The sequence below is a fragment of the Oreochromis niloticus genome, linkage group LG5 (assembly GCF_001858045.2).
Source record: "Oreochromis niloticus isolate F11D_XX linkage group LG5, O_niloticus_UMD_NMBU, whole genome shotgun sequence".
Taxonomy (NCBI): Eukaryota; Metazoa; Chordata; class Actinopteri; order Cichliformes; family Cichlidae; genus Oreochromis; species Oreochromis niloticus.
In genome coordinates this window covers 26,204,147-26,217,916 of record NC_031970.2, presented here as the reverse complement: position 1 = coordinate 26,217,916, position 13,770 = coordinate 26,204,147, and the positions used below count along the sequence as shown (strand labels likewise).

At 37.9% G+C, this 13,770-nt stretch overlaps 2 protein-coding genes across 2 annotated transcripts; one reads left to right on the top strand and one right to left on the bottom strand.

The window, feature by feature from the left end:
- Positions 1-109: 109 nt before the first annotated feature.
- Positions 110-6,054, bottom strand: LOC112846944 (protein FAM107B). Its single transcript, XM_025907375.1, has 5 exons — positions 6,038-6,054; positions 4,814-4,847; positions 4,473-4,629; positions 2,046-2,187; positions 110-1,904 (listed from the first exon to the last, which is right to left on the bottom strand). The coding sequence occupies exons 2-5, from the start codon at positions 4,833-4,835 to the stop codon at positions 1,803-1,805; spliced, it is 423 nt and encodes a 140-aa protein (XP_025763160.1). The 5' UTR covers positions 4,836-4,847; positions 6,038-6,054; the 3' UTR covers positions 110-1,802.
- Positions 6,055-8,328: 2,274 nt separating this feature from the next.
- On the top strand, positions 8,329-11,475 carry tmem167b (transmembrane protein 167B). Its single transcript, XM_003441529.5, has 3 exons — positions 8,329-8,487; positions 9,185-9,316; positions 10,405-11,475. Exons 1-3 carry the CDS (start codon positions 8,478-8,480, stop codon positions 10,485-10,487), a joined length of 225 nt encoding a protein of 74 aa, XP_003441577.1. The 5' UTR covers positions 8,329-8,477; the 3' UTR covers positions 10,488-11,475.
- The last annotated feature ends 2,295 nt before the right edge of the window (positions 11,476-13,770 follow it).

The window sequence follows — 13,770 nt, the reverse complement described above, 5'->3', positions numbered from 1 at the left end:
AGTACAAGAAAAAACCCTTGTACCCTTCTGTTGATGTCTACCTTTTTTTCTTTTGTATTTTATTTATTGTTATTTTATTCTGCGGCAAACACAACACACTGGTATTGAGTTTGGTTGGGCGTGGTGGGTGTGGTCGCTGCTGGTGGATACAGTTTGTATTTAAAATATTTTGGAGAACATTCACAAAAGTTGTAGATTGACTTTTTGTTTACGATCGACGGCGCGCGAGGTTTCACGTGTCTTTGAGAATGTGTACAAGAAAATGGGTGAACGTGTGGGATTCGGCAGGACTTCTGTGTTTTTCCTCATGCCGGAGCCTGTTTGAGAATTCTGTAATGGTACTTACATTTCTGACAGAGCATTAAAGTCCAGGTGTGGATATTTTACTGTACAGAGGCATAAATCTGAATGTTTTGTTTGCAACACAACACGGATGCAGGAGTCGACTACCGGCTGGCACTTAGTCACTTTTGTTTAAGCGTGAAGACTTGTTTTAACTTCTCTCAAATGTTATTCATCCGTTGTCTGTTTTCTCTTATGTTAGCCTCCCGAACGGTAACCCATCTTTGTGATGTCAGTGGCTGTTTCCCAAAACTTGTGAAATCTGTACAAGAGCTTTGATTAAAGGGTAAGATACATTGGAGCGCTACAAATGAAGACTGCTGCACAAAGGGCAACATTTAAGCTCTTTTTTTGTTTGTTTTGTTTTTAATGACTGCTGTTTCATTGTTGTGAATAATGACTCTTTCTCAGTGTTGTCAGTAGAAGATTTTAATTCAATGCAATTCAAGTGTTTGTCTTTTTTTTTTTATATATAAATATGTAAATGGTCAGCTGCCCCTGGATGTTTTATTAAAAAAAGAAAAAAAAAATATTCTTGTCATGTAAATCTTTTACATCAGTTGTTTAAAGGGGTTACTTGACATTACAGCCAAATGCATTCATAATGGAAAACTCTACAAAAGGTCGAAGTCCTGCTAAGATTAAATAACATAATGCTGCTTTATTAATACTAAAAAAATGGAAACAGCACTGATGTGCCAACACGCCAGATTTGCCTGCCTGATATTTTCTGTGTCCCTCTCTCTCTTGCTACTAAAGTTGATCTGTTGTTATAGAGACGGGACCTCTGGGAAGGTCCTGTGGCAGCAGTATATAGGACACATGTCCAGGATGCTCAGTTAAATTGGGATCTGGGGATTTTGGAGCCTAGGGCAACATCTTGGACTTTTTGTTGTGGTCCTTAGAAGTTCTTATATTGTGGTGGGCCTCGTCATCTCGCCATCCTGCTGTGTCAGCGTGTGCCAAGCAAAGAGACTGTGCTCAGTCTGCAACAATGCAAAGTTCGGTGGTGGTATATGTCAGAGTAACCTGAGCCACATGTAACCACATGAGGTCTGCCCAAGGTAAGCAAAACGCTGCATTTGCATCATAACAAAAGGATCAATGTGGCTGTGGTCCTTTACCTGGCAGCAGCAGTGGTTCTATTGTTGTGGCTGAAATCTTTACCCATGGCATTCATTTTAAAAGATCTATATTTTTTCCTCTGAAATGTAATATGTAGCAAAATTGATTTTTTTTCACTGTGAAGCTTGCAGGAGCCTTTTTGCAACTCATAACTACTGCAGTTTATATGAGTCAGCACACTTAAGCATTCTCAAAATAATCACAGATACATTTTGATTATCGTTTTCTGACATACAAGCAGTTGTCATTGAAGGATCGTGTTCCTTCAAATTACAGTCTCAACAAGAATCTGTCTGGACTACACGTTAAGGGTATGTGCAGATTTTCTCGAATGGTCACAGGGAAGGATTTGGGATGTGCTTCAGTGTTTGTCTCACACGAACAAATTCTGGCATATTCTTCAGACTTTCGCTCCTCTTCTTCTCCTCCAGCTCGTACTGCAAGACAGATATGTGTTTGGACATCCTCTCTAACAAGATTCAATTTTAGTCAGCATGCAAATATTCAAAAAGTATATGCATTATTGTAGAATTCCCCAGATCCTTTTTTGGTTTTTTTTCTTTTTTCAGAGTACTTACAAATTGCATTCTCTGCTGCCGTATACGTAGCTTCACCTCCAAGTCAGAGGGAGGGTGGAGAGCCAGCTCCTGCTTTTTCTTCTGTCTCTGTTTTTGTTCGAGGACACACAGCAGCTCCGGCTTTTTTCTTGGCAGCACACCTCTGAGGACACAACAAAACACTGATAGAAGACGTGTCTCTACAGGGAGTGCAGAATTATTAGGCAAGTTGTATTTTTGAGGAATAATTTTATTATTGAACAACAACCATGTTCTCAATGAACCCAAAAAACTCATTAATATCAAAGCTGAATGTTTTTGGAAGTAGTTTTTAGTTTGTTTGTAGTTTTAGCTATTTTAGGGGGATATCTGTGTGTGCAGGTGACTATTACTGTGCATAATTATTAGGCAACTTAACAAAAAACAAATATATACCCATTTCAATTATTTATTTTTACCAGTGAAACCAATATAACATCTCCACATTCACAAATATACATTTCTGACATTCAAAAACAAAACAAAAACAAATCAGCGACCAATATAGCCACCTTTCTTTGCAAGGACACTCAAAAGCCTGCCATCCATGGATTCTGTCAGTGTTTTGATCTGTTCACCATCAACATTGCGTGCAGCAGCAACCACAGCCTCCCAGACACTGTTCAGAGAGGTGTACTGTTTTCCCTCCTTGTAAATCTCACATTTGATGATGGACCACAGGTTCTCAATGGGGTTCAGATCAGGTGAACAAGGAGGCCATGTCATTAGTTTTTCTTCTTTTATACCCTTTCTTGCCAGCCACGCTGTGGAGTACTTGGACGCGTGTGATGGAGCATTGTCCTGCATGAAAATCATGTTTTTCTTGAAGGATGCAGACTTCTTCCTGTACCACTGCTTGAAGAAGGTGTCTTCCAGAAACTGGCAGTAGGACTGGGAGTTGAGCTTGACTCCATCCTCAACCCGAAAAGGCCCCACAAGCTCATCTTTGATGATACCAGCCCAAACCAGTACTCCACCTCCACCTTGCTGGCGTCTGAGTCGGACTGGAGCTCTCTGCCCTTTACCAATCCAGCCACGGGCCCATCCATCTGGCCCATCAAGACTCACTCTCATTTCATCAGTCCATAAAACCTTAGAAAAATCAGTCTTGAGATATTTCTTGGCCCAGTCTTGACCTTTCAGCTTGTGTGTCTTGTTCAGTGGTGGTCGTCTTTCAGCCTTTCTTATCTTGGCCATGTCTCTGAGTATTGCACACCTTGTGCTTTTGGGCACTCCAGTGATGTTGCAGCTCTGAAATATGGCCAAACTGGTGGCTTGACTTTTCTCAGTTCATGGGCAGTTATTTTGCGCCTTGGTTTTTCCACACGCTTCTTGCGACCCTGTTGACTATTTTGAATGAAACGCTTAATTGTTCGATGATCACGCTTCAGAAGCTTTGCAATTTTAAGACTGCTGCATCCCTCTGCAAGATATCTCACTATTTTTGACTTTTCTGAGCCTGTCAAGTCCTTCTTTTGACCCATTTTGCCAAAGGAAAGGAAGTTGCCTAATAATTATGCACACCTGATATAGGGTGTTGATGTCATTAGACCACACCCCTTCTCATTACAGAGATGCACATCACCTAATATGCTTAATTGGTAGTAGGCTTTCGAGCCTATACAGCTTGGAGTAAGACAACATGCATGAAGAGGATGATGTGGACAAAATACTCATTTGCCTAATAATTCTGCACTCCCTGTAGATTAAGACAAACAAGAAGGCCAAAACATTGAATTCTTGGTGTGGTCCTTATGAGTAAGTGCAGAAAGGTTACCATTAATGCAACAAATCCTTTGTTTTGTGTAAGTATATACAGTAGATGGGCGTCTATTTATTGAAAGTAGTTAATAAAACTTTTAAAGTTATTTTCTTCTTCCTGCTCCTTTTCATGCATGGTTGCAGTGTTATATCAGGGGAAAGCATGGTTTGTGTGTATGAAAGGATAAAACTGTTGAAACTTTTAAACCAAGTGTGAAATAAATAAATGAAAGTTTAATAGAAATCTTGTTTAAGCACCACAAATGTCGTTGATTATGTTACATTGATTATTTTGTTCTTTTTCAGACTTGAGAGCGAGAACACTTGCCTCCTGTTGGGGGATCAGCACTGATCCCTCAACAGGGGGCAAGTGGGCATTTAACTTTTGACTTGATCCACATTAAACACCACCTAAGCATACTGCTAATCCACGACTGCCACAACTCCAACCAGCGGCCAAAAGGTTAAATAAGAGGATTCTCCAACAGACGAATGTTTGAACGCCCCAACTAATAAAATAGTGCAACTCAGAGTGTTTTTAGTAAAGGTACTAGAACACGAATAACAATTCAATGCAGAACTCTCAAGTAGACAATGCTGAGCAACATTTGTGAACAGCGCCGGCTACCTGTGACAGTGTTTTCTCACCGTCTGTGGCAGAATAGCAGCTCTTGATGGAGAGCTCTGTGTTGGTGGGAAGCCAGGACGGGATTTGGCAGCTTTCTGGGTTTGATGAGGTCACTGTCCTCCTGTTGTTGATTTTCAGTCACCTGGTGAGATGGGACCATCCAGCACTGACGTCTGTCTGATACACATAATAACAAGCCAGTGCAATTTATTCAGTGTACACAATACTACAGCCTATGTTTACTGCAAGATATTCATGAAGTAAACTAAAACTAGTTTCTGTCACGTGAGGTGAAGCTCGTTTGTTTCTTTAGATTCACTCAAACTCCATGAGCTTCACTTTCATCAAACTTTGATCTTACCTCTTTTATTGCGGAAGCCCATTTTGTGTGGTACCTGAATGAAAACCAGAGGTAATTATGTGAAATATGAAGTGCAACACGAACAAAACAAAATGTAAAACTGTGCATATTAGCATATTTAAACATTTGATAAAATAAAGTCAGACTGGTTATTAAATATTCTCATTAAATAACTCACCAAAAAGGTAAATAGCTTTCTCTAGTGTGAATCAATTGAAGCCTAAATTTAGGATGATGATTATTATTATGCAATCTAAACTGTAAAATCTAGTTGATGTGTGACACCTTTTTAGCTAAGTATGCAAAAGCTCGACATCCTTCCTGTTAAAGGGAAAACAACCCCCCAAAAAACTATTAAATAAATTGTATAATATGTCATATAAATATAAATATAATTGATAGATTCCCTATTTAATTTCAAACATGTAAATAAAATAAAGAATTCAAAGAAAAAAATATTATTATGCCACGACTAACTTTATATATCACAAAATTTACATGATCAAAAAGGAGTAGGATGAAGTTCACACTTCTTTGATCCTACGCCGCTTAACACTGTAGAATAATTTACAAACCAGTGTTCATCAATATATAATCAGGCAGCATACATGTATAACTGATAAATAATAAACATAATCATTTTAATTTTAAACCCTGAACCTGAACTCACTTCGATTCAGTTTTCTTCACATAGAGCCGACTGACAACAACAGTCGCCTCCAGGCGCTTTCTATTGTAAAGTAATGACCCAACAAAGATGTTACCAGATTTAAATGATCACGTCTAGCGACATGAACTATGCAGCTGCAAAATAAATTATGGAGAAGTAAAGAAGTAACTGGTTGGTATCGATGCTTGCTTCTGCCAAATGAATAAACATAATTTTCCATCCATTAGTGAAAATCTTAGGTTTTTCCAACTTTTGAGTTAGGTTTCTCAAAATTTCACTTTACTCAGTAAGTCGATTTAGTGAATTTTGTGACTACTAACTCGAAATAAGAAAAACTACTACATATTATTATTTAAAATCTCTCTATTTTTTTCAGGAACATTTGGCAGAAACATGCTTCCACACACCAGGGTGGTAAATCACATACTCTACTTTTGATAGATGTCTTTTTCTATAATCCGAATAATGAATTCAGTTGTTCCTTTTATGGTTTTCCATTTAATAGGTACTCACTAATCATAATTGCATAAAAGTGATCAATAAAACTGCCTTACCTGTGTGGTCGGGTGGAGAAGCATTGATGAACAGATGCCAAGGAGAGACTGCTGAGCTCTGTTCCTCAGAGACGAATGCACCGGAGGAGGAGGACTGCTTTGTTTTTGAGACCGGGGTGCTCCGTGCTCTGCAGCCGGAGCGCAGATGATCAAACAGGTGCCACGCTATCAAATCTCATTAACTGTCTTACGACTCTTTGTTCCCTTCAGGGGAGAAACTTCTGTTGTCTCAGAGCAGCAGCATATGCAGGGATTAGGCCAATTCATTACAGCAATAATGAAAAAACACTGCCAGCAAAACAAAGATGGCTTTTTGCGTCTTTTGCTTTATTATTACACAAAGTGATGAAAATATTCAGCGTTCACATTAAAGTGTTAAATCTATGAGTCTATAATGCTTTTTTTCTTTGTTGTTAAGGTGCATACTTTTACCCTACAACTGTCATGAAATATATTATTAAATATATAAGAATAAGACATTTTATTAAAGTAAAAAACAGGCTAATCTAAGACTGACACAATGAGCCAGTGAGTGTAGAAATGAAGGGATTACCCATCTGTGGAACACAAGTCTGTGTGTTTTTACAGGTGTCTATATGTTGTCACCCTGACAACATTTTTGTCTTTTCCTTGTCTAAGATACTCAAAGATGAAACACCACCGCATCTGGACTCATGGTTTTCTCATCAGTAAAGCCACACACTACATGCTTCAGAGGCTGACTTGCACCTATAATTCTCAACTAAGAAGGTGTTTTAATGTTTTGTGTTATGTATTTTACATATATACATAATAAATACATTATTGTTTTTGTTCAGGTTTTCACATCATGTGTTAAGCACTGTGATGCCGCTCTGCCTAAATCTGACTGAAGCTTTCTTTTAATTGATTTATTTGACAGGGGCAAATGATGTCAGCTCACTGTAGTGTGGGTGGAAGCTCACTTTAATCCTCATCCTTCCCTCTGCTGCTGCATAAGGTGTGCCCAGGTTTACAGCTGCAGCAGAGTCAGCCTTTTTTACCAGTTTGTTCATTGTGTCTTGACCTTCCACCCATATTATTTCCCTACAGGGAGCAGTGTGCCGGCCACAAGAAACGACCAATAAAAACCTGCCTTGTGCTGTATTGATTGTTTGTTACTGGTGCATTATTCTACTGCTATAATAATTTATTACCTCTCTGTAGAAGCACAAGGTTAGAGCTTATCATGTTTACACATATCTCTCAGTTTTGTTGCCTTGGTTGTGCTGCATTAAGAAGAGTTTATAAGAAAGTTTGTAGAGTGTTATTAGAGGGTTTTTATCCCTACACCAAAGCAGAATTTTATTTTAATATTAAATTTGAATTAAATTTTAATATTAGACAAAGATTACCTGAGTAAATACAAAATACAGGACCCAAACTCTCACCGGGCCACAGAATATCTTTCCAGATCATGGGGCTCATCAAGATGTTTGTTCTTATATTGTTGGCATTTTTGCCCAGTGTCATACTTACTGTTGAATCACAAACTCTGACCTTGAATTATAAAGCCTGCAGTTCTTTAAATGTTGTTCTGAATTCTTTTATGACCTTCTGCACGAGGTGTTGATGTGGTCTTGGAGTAATTTTGGTAGACCAGCCACTTCTGATAAAGTTTGCCACATTTCATATTGCAGTATGACTCTCAGCATGGTTTGGTTGAGTCTCAAAGCCTTAGAAATTGATTGTCCAGATTGACTGTCAATGACTTTGTTTTAAAAGTCCTTGAAAGTTTCATCTTTTCTTGAGATCAGGGCAGGTTGTGATTCTGTTTAACTGATTTATTGATTCAGCAGGTCTGCCAATAATCAGGCCTGTGTGTGGCTTGTGAAACTGAACTCAACTTTCCAAAACATATGGGTAATCACAGTTAATTCACAATTTAACAATGGTGAGCAATTACTTTTTCACATAGGGTCAGGTAGCTTTGGATAGGGGTTTTCCCTTAACAAATGAAATCATCATTTAAAAGCTCAATTTGAAAGTAGTTGCAGTGTTGTAGATATTTCTCTTTGCATTACAGATATCAATCAAGACATTCAATTGGGGATATCTAAAATCTAATTTTAAGAAGTAAAACTTGATGGGTGCGTGGAATTGTAATTTGTTATTTCATATTTTGAAAAATATTTTGAAAAATCCGATTTCCACAAGTGAAAACTCCTAGTTACAACCTAATTGATTACAAGTTTAAATGGGCGTTTAAAACTGTAAATTTAAGCTGTTAATCAATTATTCCAATAGGTGGCAGTAACGCTAACTGAAAAGCAATAGCGTGAAGCGTAGAAGAAGATTTTAAGTCAGGGAAACGGAAATGTCAGCCGAGTGACTGCATTATCTCTACTTTAAAATTTAGGATGGAATGCTAGTTTAGAGGAACAAACCGTCATATAACATCGTCAAAGAGAAAGCTGCGAATATGACAAATGGTAGGTTTTCCGTGTTTTCCAACTAGCTAGGACGTGTCGACAACAAGCGGGACATGAAGTTAAGCTACTTCTTGGAATTGAGGCTAGTTGAGGCTAGGCTAGTTGTAGACGTGGCCCTGGGCAGCACTGCCACTCTTTTAGCACCAAAACAAACTCTTCACTCATTACAGTGCTATAGTATTTGTCGTTCTATTAAATAGCAGTACTATCACAAAGCCTGCTGTGTGTAGTATGAACCTCTTCCTAGCTTCTACTTTTTTGTAAGGCTACACGTATCTATGCTATCAGGCTTTGACTTGTGTGTGTCTGTGGCTAATGCTACAAAATATTCAGGATAGCCAGGTAGACAACTATTGAACCAAGCAGCAACAACAGAGTTTGGTCAAAGGAAAAAAATTCACTGTTAGGCAGAATATACATGTATGCTTCACCACTGGCATAAACATTTGTCTCAATGGTAAGTACAGACAGAAAATCAGAAGGTGACATCCATAGTTTTGTTTTGCATACTATATTAATATGACGCATGGAGTTAGTGGTTGCTCAATGTCAATATTTGCTTCCTTATAAAGCAAACCTCTGCTGCATTTAAGAGTGTATTTGGTTGTATCTGAGCAGAAATGAGTGATTGTTACTCTGTGCTCTTAGATTCTCTAATATAATAAGTGTATGCAATGCCACTTTTCCCTTTCCATAGTTTATTCATTCGATGGCATCCTCGTCTTCGGGCTGCTTTTTATCTGCACTTGTGCATACCTCAAAAAGGTGCCTCGCCTCAACAACTGGCTGCTGTCAGAGAAAAAAGGAGTGTGGGGTGTGTTCTACAAAGGTAAGTATGATTCAGACACAATGACTTCCCGTTTTTCTTTTTTCTTTTTTATATATGCTTAATATTAGCAGCCTGGTGCTTTCTTTTTTGTCCTGCACTCTTGTACATTAATTATTTAAATTAAACAATGTCAACACGCAAGGTTGGTTGATAATAACTAGATCACAGGTCAACAAATACTGGACCCTCTTTCTCAGAACTCCTCATCTTCTTACTATAATGATCATAGTGTATGTATGTCTGTTACCTAAGTCCTCCTAGTAGCATTAATCAATCTGGATGAAATATGCTATATAAACTGCCTAGGGTTACAGGATTTTTAATATTTATATAGCTTTTGGGATTTAAGTCTTAAATCCTTCCAAATTAAATATTAAACTACATATTACACTACATATTAAATATTATATGTAGTGGCTGATCTCAAAACGAATGGCAACATTACATGTTTGTTACAATGTATGATGTTGTTTCTATATGTATTTTTGTTAAACTAGTTTTAGTGGTGTGGCACATTGGAATATTGTCATACATATCTGTTAATAAGTAGATCTCAAAGAATTACATTAATAGTGCATACAATTGATTACTTTGTCTTATACAATGAATGTGTACCGTATAAAGAACAACAATGAAAAATATGTTTTTATTTCTTATATGTTTCATATTAATGTACAGCCATTGTTGCCTTCTCACTATATACAGAGATATAATGGAGATAAAAACAGAATAATAACAAATTCGCACATGAACACACAAGCGCTGCAAAGTGGACAAAAACTGCCTGTAGTTTAGGCTTTAGGTAAGGTAATAACAGTTCAGCTGTTTGGTATTTACAGTTTTATTATGTCATTATAAACAAAGAGAAGTAAATCCGAGGCCAGCTTTATTGTACTATTTGACTGGAAGAACTTTTCCAGTCTGATGTAATACCTTCATTTCTCACGCACTTATATTGTCAGATTAACCAAAAATGACTGAATTTCCAGACAATGTAGTATGTCACAATATCCACTGACATTTCAGCTCAAGATCTGACTTTGTCTGATGCTTTCTTCTTGTTTTAACTCATCTTATCTCGTTCTCAGCTGCAGTAATTGGGACAAGGCTTCACATCGCTGTGGCAGTATCTTGCCTGGCCATGGCCTTCTACATTGTCTTCTTAAAATGATGGTGAGGTTAGATGGGAAAGGACAAACTTTTCTGAGAGGGGATGGACTCATCTCTGCGGTCACGTGTTAATCCTTGTTGTTGGGACACCTTTTGGATTCTATGACTGATGAACCCCCGCTGGACCTTTGGACCCATGTGAAAGTGAAGTCAGTGCTGCCCCCTTCTGATGACTGGGTACACAGCTTCTACCTTAATATTATGTATGCACTACAGATGTGAAGTACTCCACAGTTATTTCAGGGGAGGGAGAGTACTGGGTCACATGGTAATATTCTGTTGTTGGGTAGTACTGTCTGACGTCTCCATCCACCCCACGAAATAATTATTACTGAAGGATGCAGAAGATTGAAGGGCTGTGTGTGCATTATACCTTACACCTGTATACAACTTAAAAATAGCCTACCTGTGTATATTTGGAAATAAAAATAACGCTAGTTATTTGCTAGAGGTTACATGTGATCAAAGTGAAAATGATCAACTCTGCTCGTGCCCAGCAACTCTTTTTTTTTTTCTTTTTTTTTTCTTCTGTCAGTGGTGGAGGGAAAGATAAAAGCTAATATATAAAATGTCCATGTGTACACTTTTATTTACTTTTTTTGATCTCCCATGTTAACATTTTTTTAGGTTAGAAAAATACAGATTTTACATAAGTGTATGTTGTATATACTTTGTTATCAAAATGTATACTGGATAACATGTTTTAAATGTCACACATTAGACTGTAATTAAAATTCTGTCAAAACTCTGGAGAAAGGAGTAGTACCTGCAACAGATGAGGCATATCTCAACATTTTGCAAAAATGTGTTTGCTGTGTCTTGCTTGAAGACTTACAGGCAATGCCAAATAGGGATGGTGCTTCTCATGCCATTTTAAATGTATACCGCTATTATGACTTCAATTCTGTCACATTATTTCTATTCTCAAAAGAAGAAATTGTTTTGGGAGGGAATGCAATGCAATTTTAAGTAAAATGTTGATCATACAATATCTATGTATTGTTGTCTTTAAAAAAAAAAAAAAAAAAAAAAAAAAAGTTGATCTGCACTGATTAGCCACTTTATTAGATATGTACGTTTAACATTTGAACAGGCATATCTAGTTGGCCAATCTCATGGCAACAGTTTAATACATTGAGGCATGTCAAGGTGAATTGCTGAAGTTCAAACCCGCCATCTGAATGAGAACAAAGCAGCATGGTATATGTTGCCAGATGGGTTGGTCTGAGTATTTCATAAACTTCTGATCTGCTAGGATTTTCCTCATCTTTCAGATTATTCTCTATAAACGGTCCAAAGAAAAACCAGTGAGTGGCAGTTCTCTGGGTGAACATGAATCGTTGATACCAGAGGTCAGAGGAGAATTACCAGACTGGATTGAGCTGGTGGCTAGTCAACAATAACTCGAAAAGCTACTCGTTACAACCAACAGAAGATAATACATGGAGCCTTGAAGCAGATGAGCTACAACACCAGAACACCACACCAGATGTCATAAGTTTGGCAATATAAGATTGGAAAAATGGTGCCTGGTCTGATGAGTCTTAGTTTCTGCTGCAATATTCAGATGGTAGGGTCAGAATTTGATTTAAAAAACATAAGCAGAGATCCATCCTGCCTTGGACTTGTATTCCAGGCTGCTGGTGGTGTAATGATGTGGGGGATATTTTCTTGGTTTACTTTGGGCTCCTTATGCCAAATGAGCATTGTTTAAACACTGTAGCCTACCTGCGTATTTCTGCTGATGATGTCCATTGCCTTATGACCACAGTGTATCCACCTTCTGATGACTGCTTCCATGTCACAAAGCTCAAATCATTTTCTTGAACGTGACAATTACTGTACTCAAATGGCCTCTTCCAAAACCTTGCTGAATCTGTACAATTACAAATTAAACTAGTTCTGAAGGGAACAGGGAGTCCAGCACAATACTATTAGGTTTTACCTAATTAAGTGACCTGTGAGTGTATAAAATAGATTCACCCCTGTCCTTCAGTTTTTTGGGGGGGGTTTTCTTTTTGTTTTTCATTGTGATACAACTGTAGTTTACAGTAGGTTGCAAGCTTTGCACATCTTGCAACCTACCTGAGTTTTGCTGTGACAACATTTGCATTTTTGACTCGCTGTTTTCTGTCACTCCTGTGCAGTAGCACAGTTCTTTTTAAAATCTTTGTCGTCATATTTGGGATCTAAAGTCATTTCACATCAGGTAAGGTGACTTTTTTCCCTCAATATAGCAGTGTTTTTGCTGGTTTCATTTTTACCCACCAAAGTCTGCTGCAGAAACCCCCCAGCAAAATCCCCCCAGCAGCATGTATGCCTTCACCATGTGTCATGAGGGATAACTGTGTGCTGAGGCTAATGTAAAAAGTTTTCACAGAGTTTCTAGATTATTCTGGTTCTGTAAGACCACTAACCCCCAGCTCAGCACCTAATGAACCTTGTACCTCTTTACACGTGTCACATGCCTTTCAGTGTCTTTTGCCACTAATGCCCTCTCTGTGAACATTCTCTGTTATTAAAGACAACCTTCAGTAGATAAGTTATTATCTGTAGGAATATGTCATACTTTCTGTACTTTGAGGGACATGGAGTCCTTTGAGAGTTGTCTGATATATTTACGGTGATAGGAAGGAAAGCACAGGTGGAATTTGTATTTCTAATCGTGGCATGGCCTATTCTGAGTTATGACAGTGTGATTGTGACTCACCGTGCTCGTTACAAGGGCACTAAAACAGAAGTCGACCATCATTCATGTTATTATTTGTGTGTCTGCTTTTCTTGTTATGAGTGATAGACCTTTAGTGACATGTGAACATTTAGAAATACCAGATTTGCTTATAAACAACGTTGGACTTTCCAGTGTAATTAAATTCAAGCAGCTGTCACACTTTATTGACACACAGGTGATGTCAAGGTTCATTTGCAACCAGGTATGGAGCTAATGAGAGCAAGCTGGTTTTTGCTTGGGGCCATTTTATAAAGGGCTTAAATGCTGTGCTTGTTTAACCAGTCAGGACTCTATAATTAAGTGATGGTATAGGCATTAATACCACATCAATAAAGTATTATTAAAGTACCACAGTGTAAATGAGCTATGTAGCAGGGAAACGGTACTACTCGGCTAAAGATGTCCCCGTGAGTGTTATATTGATCATGTATATTATCAGATATTCCTGTTGTTTTTAAGTTAAAGCAGGATTTCTCTCTATTGGTTAAAACGGAGCTCATTTGCTCATTTTGCTCATCTCATGACTATTTTCATACTTGTTTATTCCACTGCC